This window comes from Lycorma delicatula, chromosome 1 (genome assembly GCF_047948215.1).
Source record: "Lycorma delicatula isolate Av1 chromosome 1, ASM4794821v1, whole genome shotgun sequence".
NCBI lineage: Eukaryota > Metazoa > Arthropoda > Insecta > Hemiptera > Fulgoridae > Lycorma > Lycorma delicatula.
In genome coordinates this window covers 134,894,550-134,917,676 of record NC_134455.1, presented here as the reverse complement: position 1 = coordinate 134,917,676, position 23,127 = coordinate 134,894,550, and the positions used below count along the sequence as shown (strand labels likewise).

At 32.7% G+C, this 23,127-nt stretch overlaps 1 protein-coding gene across 9 annotated transcripts in view; it reads left to right on the top strand.

Moving 5' to 3' along the window:
• The window catches only part of LOC142322512 (uncharacterized), a 67,812-nt gene that overhangs the window by 11,519 nt on the left and 33,166 nt on the right, over positions 1–23,127 (top strand). For 8 of the 9 annotated variants that reach the window (XM_075361669.1, XM_075361660.1, XM_075361650.1 and 5 more), the window contains exon 2: positions 17,910–18,060. In XM_075361669.1, coding sequence (XP_075217784.1) covers positions 17,910–18,060 — 151 coding nt within the window. Of the gene's footprint in view, positions 1–13,625; positions 13,735–17,909; positions 18,061–23,127 lie in introns of those variants that run through there. The other variant, XM_075361640.1, reaches the window with a different exon arrangement.

Sequence of the window (23,127 nt, the reverse complement as noted above, 5' to 3'; positions counted from 1 at the left end):
TTATCATACTTTACTCCATACACATGATCTAGAGATACTTTTGGACCTGTTTTTAACATTTCCAAGTATGGTTTAATTATTTCAGTTATGTCGGAAGACTGACTGTCTTCTAATATAAGTGTATATTTTGTATATATTCTAGGTTTTCCTTGAGTTTGTTCAAAGTGTAGTGGTAATGTTGTTTGTTCAGATAACAATGTTGAAGAGGCTACATCATCATCATCATCATCATCATCTTGTTCCAACAAACTCTGTTCACACCTATCTTGATGTCTTTCTAAATTAGGTAACAATCTATCACCCAGTTCACGTCCTACTCTATATCAATATCTCCATCGGTTGGAGGTGGTTTTGATTTATCTATTTTTTCTTTAATTTCATTTATAGGATCTATTATCGGTTTGAAGCATTTGGCAAATAAAGCTTATTCTTCAGCCAAACCCATCGTAATGGCTGCATGTTTATGTTTAAAATCTTTATTAAGTTTATCGATTTCAATCATTTTTTCTCCTTCTTCATTGTTCTAAGAAGAAAAAAATAAAATTAAAAACGATTATTTTATTAGTGATATTAAACACAACGTTTAATGTTGTTACAACGTTAAACGTTACGTTCAACAATGATGAATCTATCTGTACTGTTTCTATATCAACCTTTATTTTTATCGTTCTCTTTATTGATAACTAGAAAACTATGTTGATTTGTGTTCCAAACTTGTTCACACATCGATTTAAAATCATCAAAAGACATATCAATGTTTACATGATCATTGAAAATGTGTTTTAAATTTAAATTGTCTTGTCTGAATAAAATTAAAAAATTTACAATTATCATGTATGATTTGTTTTGGTATTTTAGTATATGTTTGTACTAGATAAAAACAATCAATTTTATTGTGACGACCCCTTGCAAAATAAGCATCGATATTATTTTGTTTCTCTTTGATTACATCATCAAAAATCATTATTCAATGGGTTTCAATCGACTCTGGTTGTGGTCCATTTCACGATTCAACATCATCAAATTTGATAACATTTTATAAAGAGGTTGGTGAGACTTGGAGAAAATGTACAAGTTTTGAAAACGTGCTCCGTTTTCTTGAACTAAAAGATTAAAAACTACATTTGTTTTACCACAATTCGATGGACCACATCTAATAGTGTTTGGTAAGAGAGAACCATGTCTACTTCGTTTTTTGAATGCATATCCCCTTCATTGTGTTCACAATGAGCAATTTTGTTTCCTGTTGTACTTCCTTTATATCTCTAGAAAAAAAATTAAAATTAAAAATTAATAAATTATTAGAAACGAGTGTCTATATAAAATCATCTTCAAGTTCTTTTCTAAATGACTCTACTTCATCAAATAGCGCGAGTAAAAAAATTGATAAATTATTGAAAAGTTAAACTCACGTTGAAACAAGCGCTCACATTTAAAACAATAAACTTAATTTTTGATAAATCATCGTGAAATTCTTTTCTAAATGACTACATCATCAATATCATAACATTTATCAAAAATAGTGTTGCATTTATGAATTGTGTGATAAATAATTGTGATCTAAATAATTAATAATATAATAAAACGAATCAATTGCAGAATTAATTTCAGATTCTACATGCATTGGACTATATTCATCAGGATCTATAAGGGTTGAATATTTAAATCTAGGTCTTGAATTTGGTGAATTAAATTTACCAACAATTTTATTATTACGAAGTTTCATTTCTCTCTGTATTTGAATTAAATTTTCATTCAAATAGACTATTGATAGTAGTAGGTTTTTTGATTTATTCGCAAACTCTATATTCGCGTCTCAAATAAAAATCTTTTATTTTGATAAGAGAAGTTAAACTCACTTTGAAACGAGCGTTTATGTTATTTAAAACATCAAAATTAAGTTTTGATAAATCATATTCGAGTAATACTTCAAATAACTTTTTATTATAAATTGCATCAAAAATAGTGTCGCATTTATCAATTGTTTGATAACCTATCTTCAAATATATTTCTTCGCAATCAGTATCTAATTCTTTAATAATAGAATAGAACGAATCAGTTGCGTCTATAATTTTAGCTTTTACATGTCTTTCACTATATTCATCATGAATTATAATGATTGAATATTTAAATCTAGGTTTTGAATTTAGTAATTAAAATTTACCAAACATTTTATTATAAAGATTCATTTCTCTCTATATTTGAATTAATTTTTTTTTTTATTCAAATAGACTATTGGTAATAGTAGGTTTTTGATTTTTTTACAACCTCTATATTCGAGTAAAAAAATTAAAATTAATAAATTATTGACTAGTTAAACTCGCATTTAAAATATTAAAATTAGAGACGTTAAACTCAATGAAACGAGCGCTCATATTAAAATTAATTTTCAAGTTCTTAGACTACAGAACAGGTTTCTATTCACAACCCTTATATTCAACTAATAATAACAAAAAGTTAAAATAAAATATCATTATGTCTGAAACAATCGACATTGTGTGGGAATCTATATATATAAATTGAAAAAGTGAATTGAATTAAGTATTACAAAACAACATCACTCAAATCGAATAAAATTTCATTCGTCCAATTTGGTAGATAACCCTTTTCAAATACATTTTATGTTTACTTATACGAACACGATCATCAACATTAAATTAATTTTTACAACCTTTTTTCTATCGTATTTTTTACTTAGATTTGCTAACACTTGTGATTCGTTGTTTTTATTCACATCTTTAGGTTTAAATGAAGTAGCTGAATGTATAGTATCGTTGAATTCATCAACAAGGATTTGTAGTATATCAATCCATTTATAGTTGCCATTTTCTGTGAATTTAGTCCACATTTTTGTTTTCAACGTTCTGTTGAAGCATTCAATAATAGCAGTTTTTTATCTGAATAGGTGAAATAATGATTTATGTTGTATTTTTTCAACAAGGCTTTGTGGATTACAAAATTCTTTTCCCTGATTTGTTTGAAAATGTTTTATTTTATGTTTTTTCAATATTGGTTCCAAAGCAAACGCGACCTCTTTACCCGTCTTGTTCTTTAAAGCCACAGCGTACGAAAATTTAATAAAACAATCGATGATGGTCAATAAATATTTATAACCTTTTTTGGTTCGAGAATAAGGTATCATTTCAACTATATCTGCTTATATAAGATCGTTTAGACTTTAATTCGGTCTTTTTCGTAGGATAATTACGTCTTGCTGGCTTGTGTAATTCTTTTGCTTATCGGCTTTAATTGACAAGCATTCTAAAAAGAAGAAAAAATAAAATAATAATTTACTCGTCTTCTACTGTTGTCGTGATTTGTAACTTATTAAAAGTTTTTTCATACAACAAATCTAACTTTTGTATAAAAACATCAAATTCCATATTTATAGGAATATTTAACATTCTATATTAAAATGATTGTTTTCTTTTAAATTTAAGATCTTTAAAAGCAAGATTAAAAAATCGTACACTGTTTGAAACTTTTAATTTTTGATAAACAATTTTAAAATTGGAATATGTTTTTTAAGTTTATTCAATGCTTCTTTTAAATTTTTATATTGATCACGAATAACATAATATTTATACTCTTCGTCATCTTTATTTGTATCTAAAATTATAACACAGTTATCACTATCATCGCGTGAATAAAGTACAGATAAATATAGTGTGGCATAGTTTTAATTTTTTTACATTACCCTTTAATTCGTTAATTTGCAACTTAACGTTTTAAATTTTCATCTACAAGGCTCTTATTCCGATTTCTATAAATTGCAACTTTGAATGTAATTGAGTATTATAATTTTGATATGACAAAATCTTTGTTGAAATACTCTAATAATTTTATACCATTTTTTATAGAAATTAGTAGATCCAACAAGCTAAATTTAAAATTAATTCCTCCCTTAAATAAGTACCAGAAATTACTAAATCTAGTGGATTTGTCCCCTTTAAAACGATTTTATATGAATTATTTTGGGGGTCTGAATTCGGGCCACCAAATGATTCTATTAATTCTTTTGATTGTTTATTTTGAAACCATTTTTTAAATTGTTTCCCACCATCTTTACATAATTTTGTTGCATTAAAAACACCTGTATCTGTATCAATAATTGGCTTAAAATCACCGAAGATATCATATTAATAGTTGTCTTTGATCTGTTCATAACACACATCTATTAAACTCATTTGTTTCTATATAAATATGATAATTTTTAACAATAAAATATTGATTTTAAATATTTTTACTTATTATATAGATACGTAAAAATGTCTAATATTTTCGATAAATTAATTAGTTAAAATTATTATAATAATATTAAAAATATTAGTGAAATGATGCACAATAGGCGATATAGAATTTAAAAAGTAGAGTTTACAAAGACAAAAAAATGGTGATTCAATTATTGCATCAATTGAAAGTTTTGGAAAAATATTTTTACATCAAAGATTCAATGATCTTAAACTATCAGATTTGAATGAAATTAATAATTCTAAAGACGTTTATATAATATATAAGGGTATGAAAAAACTGTCTAATGGTTATAATTATCATGATGTAGGTAGAGTTTACATGTGGTATTGATGTTCCATATTTTAAAGATGTTTTTTTTTTTGTCTTTTTTTTTTTGTCTTCAGTCATTTGACTGGTTTGATGCAGCTCTCCAAGATTCCCTATCTAGTGCTAGTCGTTTCATTTCAGTATACCCTCTACATCCTACATCCCCAACAATTTGTTTTACATACTCCAAACGTGGCCTGCCTACACAATTTTTCCCTTCTACCTGTCCTTCCAATATTAAAGCGACTATTCCAGGATGCCTTAGTATGTGGCCTATAAGTCTGTCTCTTCTTTTAACTATATTTTTCCAAATGCTTCTTTCTTCATCTATTTGCCACAATACCTCTTCATTTGTCACTTAATCCACCCATCTGATTTTTAACATTCTCCTATAGCACCACATTTCAAAAGCTTCTAATCTTTTCTTCTCAGATACTCCGATTGTCCAAGTTTCACTTCCATATAAAGCGACACTCCAAACATACACTTTCAAAAATCTTTTCCTGACATTTAAATTAATTTTTGATGTAAACAAATTATATTTCTTACTGAAGGCTCGTTTAGCTTGTGCTATTCGGCATTTTATATCGCTCCTGCTTCGTCCATCTTTAGTAATTTTACTTCCCAAATAACAAAATTCTTCTACCTCCATAATCTTTTCTCCTCCTATTTTCACATTCAGCGGTCCATCTTTGTTATTTCTACTACATTTCATTACTTTTGTTTTGTTCTTGTTTATTTTCATGCGATAGTTCTTGCGTAGGACTTCATCTATGCCGTTCATTGTTTCTTCTAAATCCTTTTTACTCTCGGCTAGAATTACTATATCATCAGCAAATCGTAGCATCTTTATCTTTTCACCTTGTACTGTTACTCCGAATCTAAATTGTTCTTTAACATCATTAACTGCTAGTTCCATGTAAAGATTAAAAAGTAACGGAGATAGGGAACATCCTTGTCGGACTCCCTTTCTTATTAGGGCTTCTTTCTTATGTTCTTCAATTGTTATTGTTGCTGTTTGGTTCCTGTACATGTTAGCAATTGTTCTTCTATCTCTGTATTTGAACCCTAATTTTTTTAAAATGCTGAACATTTTATTCCAGTCTACGTTATCAAAAGCCTTTTCTAGGTCTATAAACGCCAAGTATGTTGGTTTGTTTTCTTTAATCTTCCTTCTACTATTAATCTGAGGCCTAAAATTGCTTCCCTTGGCCCTATACTTTTCCTGAAACCAAATTGGTCTTCTCCTAACACTTCTTCCACTCTCCTCTCAATTCTTCTGTATAAAATTCTAGTTAAGATTTTTGATGCATGACTAGTTAAACTAATTGTTCTGTATTCTTCACATTTATCTGCCCCTGCTTTCTTTGGTATCATAACTATAACACTTTTTTTGAAGTCTGATGGAAATTCCCCATTTTCATAAATATTACACACCAGTTTGTATAATCTATCAATCGCTTCCTCACCTGCACTGCGCAGTAATTCTACAGGTATTCCATCTATTCTAGGAACCCTTTCTGCCATTTAAATCTTTTAATGCTCTCTTAAATTCAGATCTCAGTATTGTTTCTCCCATTTCATCCTCTTCAACTACCTCTTCTTCCTCTATAACACCATTTTCTAATTCATTTCCTCCGTATAACTCTTCAATATATTCCACCCATCTATCGACTTTACCTTTCGTATTATATATTGGTGTACCATCTTTGTTTAACACATTATTAGATTTTAATTTATGTACCACAAAATTTTCCTTAACTTTCCTGTATGCTCCATCTATTTTACCAATGTTCATTTCTCTTTCCACTTCTGAACACTTTTCTTTAATCCACTCTTCTTTCGCCAGTTTGCACTTCCTGTTTATAGCATTTCTTAATTTCCGATAGTTCCTTTTACTTTCTTCATCACTAGCATTCTTATATTTTCTACGTTCATCCATCAGCTGCAATATATCGTCTGAAACCCAAGGTTTTCTACCGGTTCTCTTTATTCCGCCTAAGTTTGCTTCTGCTGATTTAAGAATTTCCTTTTTAACATTCTCCCATTCTTCTTCTACATTTTCTACCTTATCTTTTTTACTCAGACCTCTTGCGATGTCCTTCTCAAAAAGCTTCTTTACCTCCTCTTCCTCAAGCTTCTCTAAATTCCACCGATTCATCTGACACCTTTTCTTCAGGTTTTTAAACCCCAATCTACATTTCATTATCACCAAATTATGGTCGCTATCAATGTCTGCTCCAGGGTAAGTTTTGCAGTCAACGAGTTGATTTCTAAATCTTTGCTTAACCATGATATAATCTATCTGATACCTTGCAGTATCGTCTGGCTTTTTCCAAGTGTATATTCTTCTATTATGATTTTTAAATTGGGTGTTGGCAATTACTAAATTATACTTCGTGCAAAATTCTATAAGTCGGTCCCCTCTTTCATTCCTTTTGCCCAGCCCGTATTCACCCACTATATTTCCTGCCTTGTCTTTTCCAATGCTTGCATTCCAATCTCCAACTATTATTAAATTTTCATCTCCTTTTACGTGTTTAATTGCTTCATCAATCTCTTCGTATACACACTCTACCTCATCATCATCATGGGCGTTTGTAGGCATATAGACGTTAACAATCGTTGTCAGTTTAGGTTTTGATTTTATCCTTATTACAATGATTCTATCGCTATGCGTTTTGAAATACTCCACTCTCCTCCCTATCTTCTTGTTCATCACGAAACCTACTCCTGCCTGCCCATTATTTGACGCTGAGTTAATTACTCTAAAATCACCTGACCAAAAGTCGCCTTCCTCTTCCCACCGAACCTCACTAATTCCTACTATTTCCACATTTGTCCTACCCATTTCCCTTTTTAAATTTTCTAGCCTACCAACCTTTTTCAAGCTTCTAACATTCCACGCTCCGACTCGTAGAATGTTATTTTTTAATTTTCTGGTGACCCCTTCCTTAGTAGTCCCCACCCGGAGATCCGAACGGGGGACTATTTTACCTCCGGAATATTTTACCAAGGAAGGCGCCTCCATTATTGCTATGTGAAAATGCAGAGAGCCACATTTTCTTGGAAAAAAAGCAGCTGTAGTTTTCCATTGCTTTCAGCTGCGCAGTACTCAGAGGACTGAGTGATGTTGATACGGCCGTTTAAGTCGTCCTGACTCACGCCCCTAACAACTACTGAAAGAGCTGCTGCCCTCTTTCAGGAATCATTCCTTAGTCTGGCTCTCAACAGATACCTCTCCGATATGGTTGCACCTTCGGTCCAGCTACTCTGTATCCCTGAGCACTCAAGCCCCCTCACCAACGGCAAGGTCTCATGATTCATAGAGGAGGTTTAAAGATGTAATGTAGATTAATATTTTTACTTATTATATAGAATTTTAAAAATGTCTATTATTTTCAATAAATTGAATAATTTAAGTTATTCCAATAATATTAAAAATATGTATTGATGCTACATACTAAATAATACAAAATGCATCTTGAAACTAATTTCTTTTCTTTTTTATCATATATTCATCAATTTCTTTATCTCCGTATGGAAGTGTATCTATAAAGTTTTCTAACACGAATCTTTTGTCATGATATGGAGAGAGAGCTTTTTTACACTGATCAATCGAGTGTATTTGATGATTAAAACTACGTAATGATTTCGAGGTGGAATATGAAATGTTTCTATTGAATAAACGATCTTTATAAATGTCATGATTTAAAATGTTTAAATTACAATTTTGATCAAATATACGAGAACCTTTTGTAATTCCCTTGGCCGTCTTTTTTTGTTCTAAATAACACTGATTACGTTCCCAAAGCATTGAATACATTTTTGCTCTTAACCCGATAAATTCATAGATTGGCATCCCACTCATTTTATCTTTTAAAAGACCAATATCTAAGTTCCACGTTGCGTAAACATTTTTGGATGTTCTTGATTCAATCGTTTTGTTGTTTCAAAATGTTCCTCTTTAGTTGGTATAATTGAGTATAATAACGAATCTCTGTGTCATTAGTAGTTTTATGTTTTCTTGTCCATACCTAGGTAAAAAGTGATTGTAATTATAATCGTACATGATTAGTTTTGCCAGATCCGTCACTGTTAAACCTACATATATGGTTTTGTTTAAATATATATATATTTTTGAACATTGATATTCCAACTACATCGTTTCCGTAAATGTTTTACTCTTGGACTGGCGTTTAGGTTTTTAAATTTTAATTTGTCGTTGATTAAACGCATATCGATTCGCTTTCTTACATTTTCAATAGTTTTACCATATACACTGTTGATCAATAGTTTATAAACTTTTTTTTCAATCGGATCTTTTGTATTATACCTTGCATTGAAATTTTTCAAAACATAATCTTTCAACCGTGGAGATTAATTAAAACTAACAGCTCTGTGTATTTTCTTTAAAACCATACCCTGTTGAAGATACAATTTCAACGTTCTATAATTCATCCAATGCTAATACAATATGATGTGAATCGTATTCACGTAAATTATGAAATACAATTGAAATAAATGTTACCTGTTTACCATTTAAATTACAATTTTCATGTGTAGGGCCAATAAATTTATCACTTGTGTGAGAGTGATGTCTTACACGAGTCCCATCAATCTCATTTCCACATTTAGTATGTTCTTCAAATCTTTTTGATCCTTTTCACTCATAATACACCACTCTTTATTGGTTGATAATTCCTTTTTGAAATACTCGTATTTATCATATAAATCTGTGAGAAACTTTTCAACTACCTTATCATCATCTACAGTAGCACTGTATAATTTTGAATCTACAACACATCGATTTTCATCTAGTATAATATAACAATATCCAGATGGTTTAGCAGTGTGTGTTTTTGTAGTATTACTAGTGGCTGGTTCATGATTTGTAATATGATTTAGAATGATAAACGATTCGAAATCTGCGTATATAACAAAAGGGACACGTAATGTTGAAGAATAGTCTTTAAACGATATTGTATTACCACGTCTACAGTTCTCTCCTTTACCAATCCATTCGATTGGCATTCTAATTCTCTGAACCTTTCCTTGCTTACAATCTTCAATATGTTTTGCAAGCTTTTCTTAAGCTTTGCTTTCACTAGTCCAAGATTTAAAACAATACAAATAATAGGGGCAATATTCACATTTTGTACAACTTTTATTATTACCACTCAACATCCTTGATAAACCATTATGTGCGTTTGTCATACTTATTAGATTATTATGGATGCGACAAATTAATTTAACATCAGTTAATAATAACAATCAAACGACGATTTTTCGATTATTATTCACTCGTTTATATATACATTATTATAATTAAATGATTCTTTATCAGCTTTGATATCATAAAACAACACATTTACACCAATATGTGTAATGTGTTTTGAGCTTCAAATTTATCAATGTCTTTAACACAAACAGGATATTCTATTCCTTTCATGTTTGAATGATTTTCAAATTGTTTGTAGAATGAAACACGATAATTACGATTACTATTAGGAAATAGATGTGCTACAATAGACCATAAAAAACATTTTTGATCATCATTTTGTATATTTATTATAGCTCGTTTATTAAATAAAGCTTTTGGTACTGGTAAATATGTACTATTGCCCTTATAAAGTGGATCGAATTCTGATATTGAAAGATCCAATTTTAATATTTTATTCATAACCCAACCACTTCCCATTTGAATAAATCATTCAAAAGATTCGTTAATTTTTTCATAGGCTTCACAAAAATCACATTTATCAGCCTCGCATTTTTGTAACTTAACAACAACGACGATATAACATTTAATATTGTCTCCTTTATATTTTTCAACTTGTAATCTTATAGCGTTAAATACCCTATCTTTCATACCCATTAAAAATTCATAAATATCTACAAAATTTTTATCACTAACATTCCACAAGTGTAATACTTGTGTCTAATACTTGTTTTGTATCTGATATTTGAATATGCAATATCAATTCAAAAACAAATATTTTTTATTTAGATTGTTTCAATTCAAAATAATGTTCAGTTAAATCATCATAAGCTCTGGTGAAGAAAACCTCGGTTCAGAGTCAGTGGCTCTTGCTCAGGACTGGTTTTCCTGACGCAAAACGTGAGGTTTCTATACTACTGATTACAAAGTTGATGTTTTGGTAAAATTCAGAAGGTTGAAACAAACGAACACAATTCATTTTATCTCTTTATAAAATAAACAATTCAAACATTTGCAGGAAGATCCATAAGATGCCGAATTGTAATTACGTACTGCAACGGAGACAATAACGGTACAACACGGCTCGAATGACTATGATATAGTGATATAATTAAAAAAATAAATATCAAACAACCGAAATAACACTAGCCCCGTACGAATATGTAATCAGAAAAGTATGAACATACTAGCCAAAGTCTAAGATAATAATCATAACAGCATCAACCTCTTGCTGGGGACTTCTTAAATCTGAACAGACAGGAATGAAGATGAACTTAATTACAAATTTCGTTTACACAGTCTTTAATACGTGCAGTAATAAGTCCAATATAAATTGTTGAGTAATGACGTTCAAGAGACTGAGGGGTGGATAACGGAGAACGATTCTGTATTGAAAATTTATTATGGCCCCTTGTTATGCCGGTCAAAATCTGTCGTATGCCCACAACACTTTGAGATAAAAATCATCAGGTTTGCAGCACTTCCAACCATGGCTAGAAAAATTAAACAGTTATAATTTCAACTGATAAAGGAAATTAGATTTTGTTATGTATGATAAAATCTATAAAAATAAAAATGAAGACATTACAATATAATTATCAAAACTGAACGCCTATATGAAGCAGAATGATTATCCTTTTAATCAGTATTAAAAGGATAATAACGCTATATTGAAATAAGAAATTAAATAAAATTATAAATGTACTCTAACCAAATTTAACCTATGCTTGGTAACCTTGACTTGCCAGCATAGATTAACTTTGCTTAGATTATTGCGCGAGTGGTAGAGTCTCGGCCTTTCATCCGGAGGTTTTAGTAAGTCCCGGTCAGGCATAGCATTTTCACACGCTATTTTAATTCGTCTCTTCCTCTGAAGCAATACCTAACAGTGGTCCTGGAGGTTAAAAAATAGATTTTTTTTTTATTTATTTGTTTTCTTATTTCAATATAGCGTTGCAGTGGCGCCATCTAAGAAGTAACTATAGAAGCGTTGTGGGCATATAACTGGTATTGACTGTTATGCCACGTAATTGTGGGATAAACGATTCTTTATCAGAAATTGATTCTTTCGATTAATTCTCAGAAAAGAATCGTTCGTCCGGTTCAATGATTCTTTTACTTTCCTACCAGTACTGTAAACTCTAATGCGCATGCTCTGTTTCTCTTCTTCATCCAAGTTTAGCGGTTCATCTTTTCATACTCCAGTTCGACTCAATTCTTTTTCGGTTCAATACGATATTTAATAAACTTAGAAGACTCTTACTTCTAATGCGCATGCTCTCTTTCTGTTCTTCGCCCATTTTTAACAGTTCAGTTCTCTTCATACTCCTATTCGACTCAGTTTATGTATACCTACTAAATGTCTTCGATTCTTCTCTTTTCAACTCTTATTTGACTCTTAAGTTAACTTCTGATTTTTTCTGGATTGAATACGAATTTTATTAAAATTAGTAGACTTTAACTTCTAATGCTTATGCTCTATTCCCTTCACCTGTCCAACGATTCTAGTTAATTCATTTCTTACTCGATTCCTTTACGAAAACAAGCTTATATCAACAAACCTCGTCGCTAAACAGAGAAGGGAAAATTTATTTTTTTTTTGCACCCATCCTATATAACATAATTATTCTTTTTTCTTTTAATTTCATTCGGGCGGGAAGCTATGTAGCACAATATTATTTATTGTCGTTATTTTAGTGCATACTGTCATGCTGAAGATATATTTTACAATTATTCTTAGTAGATGGGTAAAAGACGACGGTCGATTCTGTTTTCATGATGCATAATCTTTTCGTGTTCTATTTAGAGTTGTGTTTTTAGTTTGTTTATATATTTTTTTTTTTTTGGGCCTACACAATTTCGTAAAATTTTTTTACTTTACATAATCAGAAGATGATTTTTTCTAAATGTTTATTGGTATTATTTTTATAAGTCATTAGTTTTTACAGAAGTAGATATTTTATAAGCACTTTTATAAAAGAGTGTTTTGTTTTAAAATTATAAACATGAGCTGCAGAAGAAGTCAAGCTGTAGAAGTCACATCTGAACTTGCTTTTTTGAAGCAAGCTCTGGAAAAGCCTTGTGTAATCTTTGTCATAGTTCAGTATCCTGTGCTGGTGGGACGACTAGTAATCTATCTCGTCATATTAAAGTTAACCCAGTAAACCGAGGAGTTGATATTTCAAGATAAAAAATCCTTGTTCTGATTATCGTTTCAGACATGCATTACAATTTAAATCTTACTACGTCTATTGCGACCAAAATGAACCAAATGAATTGCAGCAATTAGGCCTTAAATTAACAAATCCTGTGGAATCGCGTAATCCTTCTTGTTTATCCAATAACATCTTTGTCCTAAAAAAAAAAACAAAAAAACAACTGTTGTCCCTTACTTCCTTTGTTACAAATCTGTCCCTCAAAGTAAAATCCGAGCGTTAAATATTCAAATAATTAGGTAAATAACTAAAGAATATCAACCTATTTCACTCGTTGAGGATGAAGGATTCAAGAAGTTTGTTCATATGCTAAAACCTGGGTATTTGCTTCCTTGTCGGAAAACAATTACAACTAGTTTAATTCCACAATATATGATTGAATTTATTGTGAGATTTGTATGTCACTATATAATATAAAAGCATGTGCAATAACCACTGACAGTTGGACATCAGTTTCAAATAATAATTATATGGCCATAATTTACCATTTCATAGAAATATTGCTATAAATTGAATCGTAATTTAGAAAGATTTGGTTTCCTGTCATCCATCCAATTCATTGTTAATAACCGTAAAAAGAATCGGGTTCTCCTGTTACCCGATTCTCGATTCTTTCATTCGAATCGAAGGCACGACTCGTACACGATTCATCACATTACTAATGCTATTTTTGAGAGGTTGTTCAGGTGTTACATCAGTTTTATAATTTTTATGCCTTGTAGTCTCTTGGTGTTTCAGGTAATATATAAAATTTGTTCCTGTAAGTATTATCTATGACTTAAGTGGCTGATTACGATAGATATTCCATAGTGCTTTTAACTATGTGTGTAACAATTTATTCTTTTGTTGTGCATGTAAAGAGGTTGTTTAATTTATTATTTTTGTCTTGGGTCTTGCATTAACATAGCACACAGAAATTTTAACTAAAAATCTGATCTCTGAAGTGTAAGTTATAACTTACACTTTATATCAGTAATACCTATAATTTTTAGAATGAATCTATTTGTCATAGAAATTAGGCAAAAGTTAGGCTTTTAGACTGCTTGCTATCCATCCAACATAAATACAAAGACAGTACAATAAAATTGACAATGGAGTTCAGAGACACATCAACTTATAATAAAAGAGTGAAGCTAGGAAAGGTGAACAGTACTCAGTGTAGAAATATAAGACATTTAATTTAAATAACTTGTTAAAAGCATTTAAAATATGAAAATAAACTAAAGAAAATAACCTTAGCTATAACAACAACAACAATAACTTGCATAAATTTATATTGGTAACAAAGGCAAACAAAACAAATCACATAACTGTAAAATACAATATAAAATCTCTCGGATAAAAACTATTATGAAAACTTACCCAGCATCAATAAAGTATTCTGAAGAGTTCATGTACTTAATATTAATAAATCATTTAAAAAATATAAATACTCTGCAAATTGAAGCACCAAGTAATAGTGTAACAATAGTAACAGAAGTTTAGCATGCCAAGATTCACATTGGACTGTATCATCGGTGAAAGAAAAAAAAATATCAGCAGTTAATACTGTAACACCAAAGTTTATCATTATATAAACGTTATGTGTGAAAATTGCAAAAGTAAATCAGATTTATAAATTACTTTGTTGTCTCTATTCTTTCCCATCTTTTGTCCAAATAACAATTGTCAGATTGGTTTGCATGATTTTGTTAAGTCCAATCAAGTACTTTGTTCTCTTCACATCTGTAATAAAAGAAGGATTACTAAATGACATTTAATATTATATAAAATACAAACCACCAAACACTAATTAGATAAATTAAACTTATTAATTTTTAATAACTAGTTTTTGCGGTATCCTGCATCTTTAGTTTGTATTAAATACTATTATTATTATTTTTTTTAACTTTTATGTCTGCGTAGGATCACTTCAGTAAGTCCATTATCCTATTCTCTTCAAAGGAACTGTTCATGCCTTGTAGCCCTCTGAGGAGTACTTTTTCATATGTTCCAATCTCCATGCCCTTTCTGGTGTTGAAAATGTTGTTGTGGGTGTGAAATGAATGTTTTTATCTTTGATTTTTTTCCCTTTAATTTTATCTTTTTCTGTGATGCCTTCTGATGTAAGGCCAATTTCCTTTAGAACCTCTCTCTCTTACTTCTCTAATCCATCTACATCCTTTGTTGGTGTTTTTTTGAGTCGAGATTATACTGTACCAGCTGTTTCCGAAGTCTTGAATCTTGCAGCCTCATGATGTGCTTTAAGAATCCTAGTCTCCTCTTAGCATGGTATCAGCAATTTGTTTGCAACTTTATTGGGCACGATTCACCACTGTCTTTCTTACTGATACTTTTTGTTGATGCAGGTTCTTCCAATTTTTCTTTTGATTTTCTGGAGTCTGTTGGTCTTTGATTGTTCGTTCAGAAGAAAGAGTGTTTCTGCTCCAAATGTCATTTCTGGTTTTATAATTGTGGTGGAGTATGTTTGAGTCCCTGTCTGTTTTCATTTTCTCTGTTTTGGGTTGGCCATTCACCGATGTGTTGCAGTATCTTCTTTCTCTGGCTAGTTGAATATTGAAGTCCGACTAGTTAGTTCTTTAATATGATGTTTAGGTAAGTTATTATGGTCCGGTGAAGTAGACCTCAAAAATGTTCTGTTTCTTTACGGTCTTTTGGAGATTTGGTTTTATTATTAGTAGGGGCGAGGGCGTTATTTTGCTATAGATTTTATTAGATGCTCTTAGGGTAAGTGCTGAGATTCTTAGGGATTGTGACTTGAATTCTTGTACAGAGTTTATTATTTTGAAGCTGACCATAAAACCTATTCCAAACTATGGGACACTTTTCATCACTCTATCAATCTCTTTCCTGGTATACCTTTGTTGGTCGTATGTATCTTGAGATTCCATGGCGTCCTGGTCAGTGTTTCTTATTTTTTGCAGTCCCATAATGAGAATTTTGTGTTGGTCCATTAGGAATTTACATTGTATGTGGAAATGTAAGTGATATGCTTTGGTTTGATTTTGAATTTTATATTGTTCTTGTTCATGTGTGTGGTGATAGGGCATTCCAATGCTTCAAATTGCATGTTACCTTCTAAGTGGTACCCCACCATATCAGAGTGCTGTCTTTTCTATCTTCTCTAAAATCTGGTGTTGCTTGGTTCAGCCAGTGGAGTATTTCTTAAAAGACCTTTCATGTTTGACTGAGGTCACCTGTGGTGGGACTAGGTTTAATATAAAAAAGCAAGCGACAAATAAATAAATTATAAATATAACCAAACTTAACCTACACTCACTAGTCAAAGTTAGCAAGCATAGGTTAAGTTTGTTTATATTTATAATTATAAGTATAGCATTTCAGTGGCGCCATCTCAGAACTAACTACAGAGGCAGATTTAATGTTTTAAATGTAACGTTACATAACAAATGTTTTTAATGTATGTTTTAACATTACAAAAAAATTGAATGCCAACTTCTATCCCGCTTGATGCAGGATACTGTGAAAATTAATAAAGTAGGCTTAACTTATCTACTTACTATGTTTGATGGTTTGCATTTTGTATAATATCAAATTTTATTAGCACAGGGGTCAAGATCTTACTTAATTATTGAATATTCAAAAAATTATAAATAACTGGTAAGCATTATTAGTACTGACAGCCTAAGTCAACACAAATAAGGTATGTTTCAATAATTTTATTGAACATTTATATAACAGGTGCAATTGTACATAATTAAATACATACTGCAGTGGTCTATTTGATTTTTTGTTCTAGTTAACAATGATTTCAGAAGTGAAACTAACTGAGAACATGTATGTCGTATGATTTTATCATGAATCTTTGAATATTGAATCTTATTAAGAATACTGACCGGAAAGGGGAACTGATCATGATTTTTATGATGATTTTGTGATGACAGAATATGAACACTACTTTTGAACCTTGTGAAGACAATGGTAGAAGAATTTAAAATAAAAAAATAAAAGAAAAAAATTATAAAGCTCCAGCTTTAAATATTGAGTTTTGAAAAGTTAATTTCAGTAAATAAAAGTTGAGAGAAAATAAACAAATCAATGGATGACTCATTATGGGTCAAATAAAAATATGATTTTTTTTAATTTTAGCCCTTTCAATAACTAATTACAATATTAATAATATACTACAACAATTATTTTGAATAATTGTATAGGATAAATTGAAAAAAAAAAAAAATAGTCAAAATGTGTATAAAAAATTAAAAATAAAGATATACTTTTAAGTAAAATTAACTAAAAAAAGAAACCACAAGTATCCACTTACATATTGTACAATTAACTTAACATTAGGAGCATATTAACCAGTATTAATATTCTAATGTTAATAGATCTGCAGCTCTTAAAAATTATCTATCATATTAAAACAAATATATGATAGAAAAAATTATAAAGCCCCACTTTTAAATATTATGAATTTTGAAAAGTTAATTTCAGTAGATAAATAGAGAAAGAAAATAAAAAAATAACTGATTACTCATTATGGGTCAAATAAAAAGATAAAAACATTATTTGCATCCCAAATAAAATTCCTTTAAATAGCTAATCCTTCTGGTTGAACCAAATGCATTTACTAGACAGGCTTAAACGATTAAAAAATATATCCCCTGGAAAAGCTGGTGTCTTCATTTCTCTGGGTGCAGATTTTTTCTTTACATACAGGTTTTATTTGTGTAATGTAAATTTTTGAGTTACTATTCGTTGAAATTCTAAAACATATCTAAATTGTCATTGTAGGATACTATCTTATTATCAATTGAATAATAAAACAGATTCTTTTTCTTTAGCAATAAATATTAATAATCTTAACATCTATTAAAGAATTTTTACTGTTGTGCTATTATTTATTGATTTAATAATGTTAACGGTTGATAAACTATAGTTTTTTATTGTAGGAATATGGCTGCTGTACTAGTTGGCGATTCATTTCTTGAAGAAGATCCATTGTGCACTGATGTTAAAATAGAGATTAAAAATGAAATACTGGAAACAGAATGTGTGTTTTTACCGGTTGCCATGACTGAAGATGATCTTGCATCTGAGCATGTAAGTTTTTTAAATTGGTTTCATCACTAACTTGATTTGATACAGTTCTCCCTTCTTTTGCAATCTATGCCAATTGTTTAATCTTTGTATTTGTGATATCGTACGATGTTTTATACTGTGTATTTGAGTAGGTCTGCCAGAGTTATGCCTTTTAGTATATTTTTCTGTATGCTATGAGTCCTGTCATGGTCCTTGAGGGTGGTTTCTGGTATATAACTTTAGTAGAGACCTTGTGTATGAGTTCTGTGTGCTATCTTTTAACAGTACGTTAAATAAAATTTATGGATGAGGAATTAACATACTGATTTCTCAACCAATTCACAAAGCTTGTGGGTACAGATGATTGATTATTCATTATTACTGTACACCCACACCGGTTCTTTGTAGCTAATTCTTGTAAGAAGTGCAATTACTTTTCAGAAGCCTGTTAGTATATTTAACCATAGTACATAGCTCCCAAGTTTTATTTGGAAGAATTAAACTAAGTTAAAATTTAATCTATGTATCATGGAGCTCATTTTATATCTTGACTTGCCTGTAGCCATCGTCCCAGATTTGTCATCAGTAAACCAATTAAATCCTCACATTTGTCATACTCATAAGAAATGTTTTGGGACCAATCTTTAATACTGCCAAGCCATCTGATTCTGTAATCAAATTTAGGGGAAGTTAAACCTTTTTGCAAAGAATATGCATTCCATTTGATTTGAGTCTCAAGCAATAAAGAAATGGCTTCTCAAGTATAAAATCCAATGCTTTACTAATATAGAGGAAATAAACTCTAATGTTTATAGAAAGTACATGCAATAAATTGAAAGATTAGTTGTCTTAATAATTATTTTTAATTATTTATATTAGAATATGTATTTTAATATATTCTATTTGTCAAATAATTTATCTATTATAATAATATGTTATGAATTTGTACAGAGTGTGTAAACAGATGTGTAATTTTTATCTGGCATATAACTCATCAGTATAGGAAAAAAAATGGTTATTTTCATAGGTGTGTAACCATTTTTATTTCCATAGCAGTGTATGTTTTTATGCAGAGATTTAATTCAATCTTGTTGAAGGATTCAGATGTCCGAGTAAGATTTGTTCTACTAATAATCTCTGTAATGGGAAAAGGTTTGAAATTTCTTTATTTCAGAATTAAGAATTAAAGATCAGCAAGAGGAGTCGCTGGGCCGCAGCAAAATGTCCACGCAATACCTAAATAGCCATGCGGTGAGCCCAGAATACAGTATAATAGCTTCGCTGACACCTTTGTGAAGGATACGCATGGTACGGTAATTCAACCCCCAATCAGAATGAATAACTACGGATTCCACAAAAAGCATCAGCAGCCTTTTTTGCTACATACTGTTGTAGATGTTCCTTGAACTGAAAATTCTTATCAAGGATAACACCCAGGTTTTTTTGAGCCGTAACGTACCGAATAGAGAGACCAGATATCCAAGCCCAGATTCGTCGGATAGCAGCCAATCGACCTGTAAGCAACATAATTGTGGTTTTCTCTGGGCTGAAAATCATCTTATGATGGAAACTCCACAGTCAGAGTGTCTCACAAGCATGAGCAGCTACCTCGTTACACGAATCTCCTTCAATCAGTAGCGGTGGGTCCTCAGCATAAGCCATGACACGACAAACACATGGTAACCTTAAAGGAAAGATGGAATCGAATTCTATGATCCAAAGAAGGGGACTCGGAACACTGTCCTGGGGGCATACTTTAGTTAAGGTCTTACGAACCTCCGAGCCGCCATCAAGCAGAGAAACGGTCCAATTGCTGAAATAACTTGAGAGCACTTCTAATTCTTTTCGTGTACACTTGCATCTGAAACACGGAAGAGGGCCACCATAAGTTGTTAAATGCCCCGGATATGTCCAGAAAAATCCCTAATCATATTTACATGGACTAGAGGAATCTGTATCCATCACCTTAGTATGACATCCTCAGTGCTCTTGCACAGTCAGAAACCATACTGGTTGTCCATTAGCAAATGATCAGTGGCCAATCTAACATTAATATGCAAATAAATATAGCATCATCTGATAATCCTTGTCAATCATAGGCAAGAGGGTGGATGGTAAGAAGAACTAACAGTAGTAACTTTGTTGCCACCTTTGAACAACATCACTAAGTCCCCATGCTTGTAACACGCTGGAAAGTTGCCGGCGAAGAGCAGCCTATTATGTATTCTAGTTAGAGGACCAAGGACTACTGGAAGCACTCGGACGAGGAGCTCCACTGTAATACAGTCATACTCGGTGGCGTTGTGCCGTGCCATACTACAGATCACCTGGCGCATCTCCACCTCAGTAATCTCAGATGATAAGTAAGTCGGTCTGGAAAATCGCGCCTGACACGCCGATGATATGAAACCTCACCTAACATAGTGTCATCCGGCAGCAAATCATTCAGCAAAATGTTAAGGACACAGTCCTTATCAATTACCACACCCTCATGGGTTGACAAGGCTGACAAGAGAACTTCGTTCCTGCCCGTATGTCCAAGGGCTCTTTACACAATGCCCCAAGGGTCTCTATTCCCTTGCTCCTGAACGAAGGAGCGCCAGGAATTATGCTTGGAGGACCTAATGCTATGAAAGTACCTAGCTTACTTCTGCGGAAATCCGCAGTTAGGGCGCATGCTGATCAGGGCCATTCTCTCGTTGCGCAGCCTTTCTGAGTTGACTCAGACTGCTTCATTGCTGTCAGATTCTGAGACCACCAACCACCAATCAGATATACGTCCCCAGCCAGTGCCTCTAGGAATGGCGGCTTCAGTTGCCGCCACCACCGCAGAGTGAAATTTTCTGGCAGAACATCGAATAGCAGGCCATCAAGGTCTCGAGAAAAAAATCTCCAGTCGGACTCCACTCCGAAATTCTCCACTAGAGGAGAATTTAAACAAGAAAGTGTCCTTCATGGCCATCCTGCAGTTCATCCACTATTTCAAAAACTATCTAACTAGATTGCTAAAACAGTCGTCGACCACAGACCAGTCAATGACCCTGCCAGGGATGTCCCTACCAATGGTGATGTCAATATTTGTACCTGAAAAAGCCCCTCGTCCGTTGCTGAAGACTCCATAACTGTAGAACCTTACATGCTTGGGTTACTCTGAATTCCGACTCGTTCCGCAAGTTTATTTTGACCAGCAGCAACCCATCGTCGGCATAAGCTACGACGTGGCAGCCACCGGGCATCCTAAACTGCATCAGAGTCGAAATCGACAATCCAGACGAGGGGACCTAGAACACTGCCATTTGGACAACCTTTTGATAGGGGCTTTCCTACTTCCCAAACCGCCGTCATGAAGGACGACAGTTCTGTTGCTGAAATAGCTCAAGAAAGTAACTCATTTTGGGGCAACCATGCTGCTGTAACTGAAACAATGCAGAGTGCCACCACAAGTTATTGAAGGCCCCGGATATGTCCAAAACAACGCCAAAACAACAAGTACATATTTACACTCACTGGCCAAAGCTATACCCGTCACCCTAAGAATAGCATCCTCAGTGCTCCTGCCAGGGTAAACCATACTGGTCGTCCATTAGCAAACGATTTGAAGTTCTACTATTAGTGCCGAGGTACAGGAGATCGAAAACTTTACCTACAACAGGCAGGAGCGTCAGAGGCCAACAAGATGATCTTAATATGGGGTTCCTGTTGCTACCTTTTAAGAGCAGTTTCAATTAACCATGTTTACAACAAGTTGAGAAATATCAAGCAAAAAGCATTTTACTAAAAATCTTAGTAAGGGGACTAAGAGTCACTGACAACGTGCGAACAAGGAGTTCCACTGTGATACAATCATATCCAGGGGCTTTATTCCTAGGCAGGCTACAGATCACTTGATGGACCTCCACCTCACTAATCTCAGAAGACTGAATCTAAGAGCAAAAACCTGTTACTTCCCTTTAGCCACGTTGATGATGAGGTTTCACCAACATCTATTATCAGGAAGCAGGTCGTTCATCAAAAGAATGAGGACACGATCTTTATGTATTACAACTCCATCCTTGGTCAAGGGAGCAGACAGAAGAATGTCTTTTTCTTTTTATGCCCAAGAACTCTATAAACGACACTCCATGTGTCCTTACTTCCCTGCCCTTTTACATAAGAGTGCTAGGAATCACACTTAGAATACCTAACCTTATGAAAATACTCGGTCCTTTTCCGATGATAGTCCTCAAGTAAGGCTGAACGCCGATCAGGATCACCCTCATATTGTGCTGCTCTCCTGAGTCGGCCTACAGACTGCTTTATCGCAATCAAGTTTCGAGTTCACCAACTGGCAACTCTCTCTCGACTTGTACTTTGTGGAATGGAATGGTCAGCGGCTTCAACTACCGCAGAATAAAAACCTTCTACCAACTCCTTTAACGGGAGCTCGTTCAAACTTTGGGAAAAAACCTGAAGCCTGGCCGCAAGAATATATTTGAAAACTTGTACCAATCTGCTCACCTGTGCAAGAAGCACCCCTGCTGAACAGCAATGTATCCCCTATAGACAGGCAGCCCACCTACCAAATCAAAAACTATTAGGCCATGTCACTTACACAGTCATCAACTGCTGACCAGTTGTGAATCCTATCAGGGATATCCTTACCAATGGTAATATTGATGTTGGTACCACGGAAGGCCCTCCGTCCCTCAACCGTGCTGGCAAAAGTAACCAATTTGCCGGCAACATTAAAAACATCAAAGTTATGCTGCACAATGAAACCTTCGATCAATTTGCCATCATCATCGATGAGACTGTGACAAAGAGGCGATTTGGCATTCGCATCATCTCCTATCGGAATCGGACAACCACCTACTAGCCATCTAATTCTATCCCATCCATAACAATTGCACTCCTTACTATTAACAAAGTGTCTATGATCCTTACCTTTTACAGTTAATGCAAGTCGGAGCCTCCTTTTTCTGTGGACAGTCATCGCCCTTGTTGCTTTGCTTGCCAAAATCCGCGCATTCAACACATACTTACAGAATTAGGTCCTGTAAGCACCAATCGAAGCAACACACTTAAAGCATCGCTGTACCACAAGGTATT